Source organism: Eurytemora carolleeae, unplaced genomic scaffold, assembly GCF_000591075.1.
Source record: "Eurytemora carolleeae unplaced genomic scaffold, Eaff_2.0 scaffold986, whole genome shotgun sequence".
In the NCBI taxonomy this organism is placed as follows: Eukaryota; Metazoa; Arthropoda; class Copepoda; order Calanoida; family Temoridae; genus Eurytemora; species Eurytemora carolleeae.
Window position 1 is genome coordinate 119,806 of NW_019397034.1, and position 2,068 is coordinate 121,873.

The 2,068-nt window shown below is 37.6% G+C and overlaps 1 protein-coding gene across 1 annotated transcript; it reads right to left on the reverse strand.

The window, feature by feature from the left end:
• Positions 1-712: 712 nt before the first annotated feature.
• Positions 713-2,068, reverse strand: LOC111711297 (homeotic protein distal-less; the record flags this gene model as incomplete). Its single annotated transcript, XM_023485621.1, is given in 1 exon segment — positions 713-2,068. A coding segment is annotated over 1 exon segment (438 nt), but the record flags the coding sequence as incomplete, so codon positions are not given.

Below are 2,068 nucleotides of genomic sequence, written 5' to 3' on the forward strand. Positions count from 1 at the left end.
ACTAAAATTCTCTTAACTTTCATTTTTTCCCACTTGTCAAATATTTCTCTACTTTTCTACTTTTCTCTGTTTTCCGCTTTTATCTCTCACTTGCTTGTTTTTTCGGAGTTCTTTCTTCCTTTTCCCGTTTTTCCACCTTTCATTTTCTTCTACTATATCTATTCTCTTTTTTTCTAACTATTATTATCTTTATTCCTCCTACTCTCCTCTTCTTTTGTCAATATTTCTCTTTTTCCCTCTTGTTCTTTTCTTTTTCTCTTTTTCTATTTTTCACTTCTTTTCCTTCTTTTCCTTCTTTTCAATTCTTTTCCCTTCTTTTCCCTTCTTTTCCCTTCTTTTCCCTTCTTTTCACTTCTTTTCCCTTCTTTTCACTTCTTTTCCCTTCTTTTCTCTTCTTTTCACATTTTTCCCTTCTTTTCCATTCTTTTCTCTTCTTTTCCCTTATTTTCCCTTCTTTTCCCTACTTTCCCTTCTTTTTCCTTCTTTTCCCTTCTTTCCCTTCTTTTCACATTTTTCCCCTTCTTTTCCCTTCTTTTCCCTTCTTTTCCCTTCTTTTCTCTTGCTCAACTTTTCTTGTTTTCATATTTCTTTTATTTCTTCCAACATATCTCTAATTTATATTTTTTGTTCTTTTTCAACTTTTGAATTAGGTTTCTTTCCTCCTGCTAATTATTAACAGTTCTTTAAAAATATATAGTAAAACTGTCTTCTGTTTATATTTATTTTTTCACAATAAAACAACTTTTTTATACAACATTTAGCAATTTAAACAGATCTAGATGATTTATACAATTAACTAACAAATAATTCAAGAAATCCATCAAAATTATTTCAAACTAAGTTCCTAGTTAAATTAATTTTTGAAATAATTTTGGTGGAATTTTGATCGATTTTAAGTAAATTCCATACTATACTTGTCAATGGGAATGTAAAGATTGGCTTGGTTTCAGTCAATTAAGGGTCGGAATTATTTTTGAAAGTTTTTTTTTTACATAAAGACTAGTTTCGCGTTAAATAAGGTTTAAAACAGTGTCTTCGGATTGGATCTAAAGTGTGAAATGACCCAAAAATCTAGATGTTCTAAGAATGCATTTTTTCGTAATTTTCAATGGGGCTGGACGGAGGGGGGGGGGGATAGAAATTCACTATTAAGGGGAAACTTTGGCATAAACCTCAAATTATTCAATTTTATCAATTACTGATGTGGAGAAGAAAATAATAATTTTGATAATTTTACAATATTGATTGAGTGGTTTAACATTCTTATTGCACGTCGAAAATTTTCCGGAAAAAATCTAAATTTTAATCGTTGTCTCCTTTTTTCTATACATTTTTCTCAATAAAAAAGTATTTTCTTTATCGTAGAAGATATCCTGTTAACGATGGATATCCATATTAAGGACGAGAGATCGATGATGGATATCACTTCTACCCCCGTGGATATCCCTGTCTTAAGTATCTCGATATCCCGGATATCGGCAGAGGGAGAGGGCGGACAGAACTCCGCCGTAAATCAAGCATCACAGATATAACGACACTAAGTAACTTGTCGCCGATTGTTTATCCCCTGCCTCCGACCGGAGGTGGATGGAATTGGCGGGTTAAAGAAGAAGAGAGGCGGCGGAGGCATTTATGTAAGAAGCCCCTGATGTTGATTCATACCGGCCTCCGTCTGGTACCAAGAGTACTGAGGATATCCTCCCATTCCCATACCAGAGGTTGGAGCGAGGGGCATCATGGGAGGAGGCTTTATATCCTGCTGTAGGTGTGGCGGTATCTGAGATGGCCACTGGGGCATTGGCGGAGAACCAGAGTGATGGTTCATGTGAGGATGATGGTGGGGGGACATATCCCCATGAGGTGCAGGGGAGGGGGTGGTGTGATGGTTGGACCCCTGAGGGAGGTAGGATGGATGGTGGGGTGGGGGGGAGTGTCCATCACGCATTGACGGAGAATTCTGTGAAGGAGACATGGGACTCTGTCCTATCGGAGAACCTCCGGAGGGTGAGCCTGGCATACCGGAGATAGGTCCTCCCATCTGCCCAGGGTGACCGGCTTTCATCAGCTT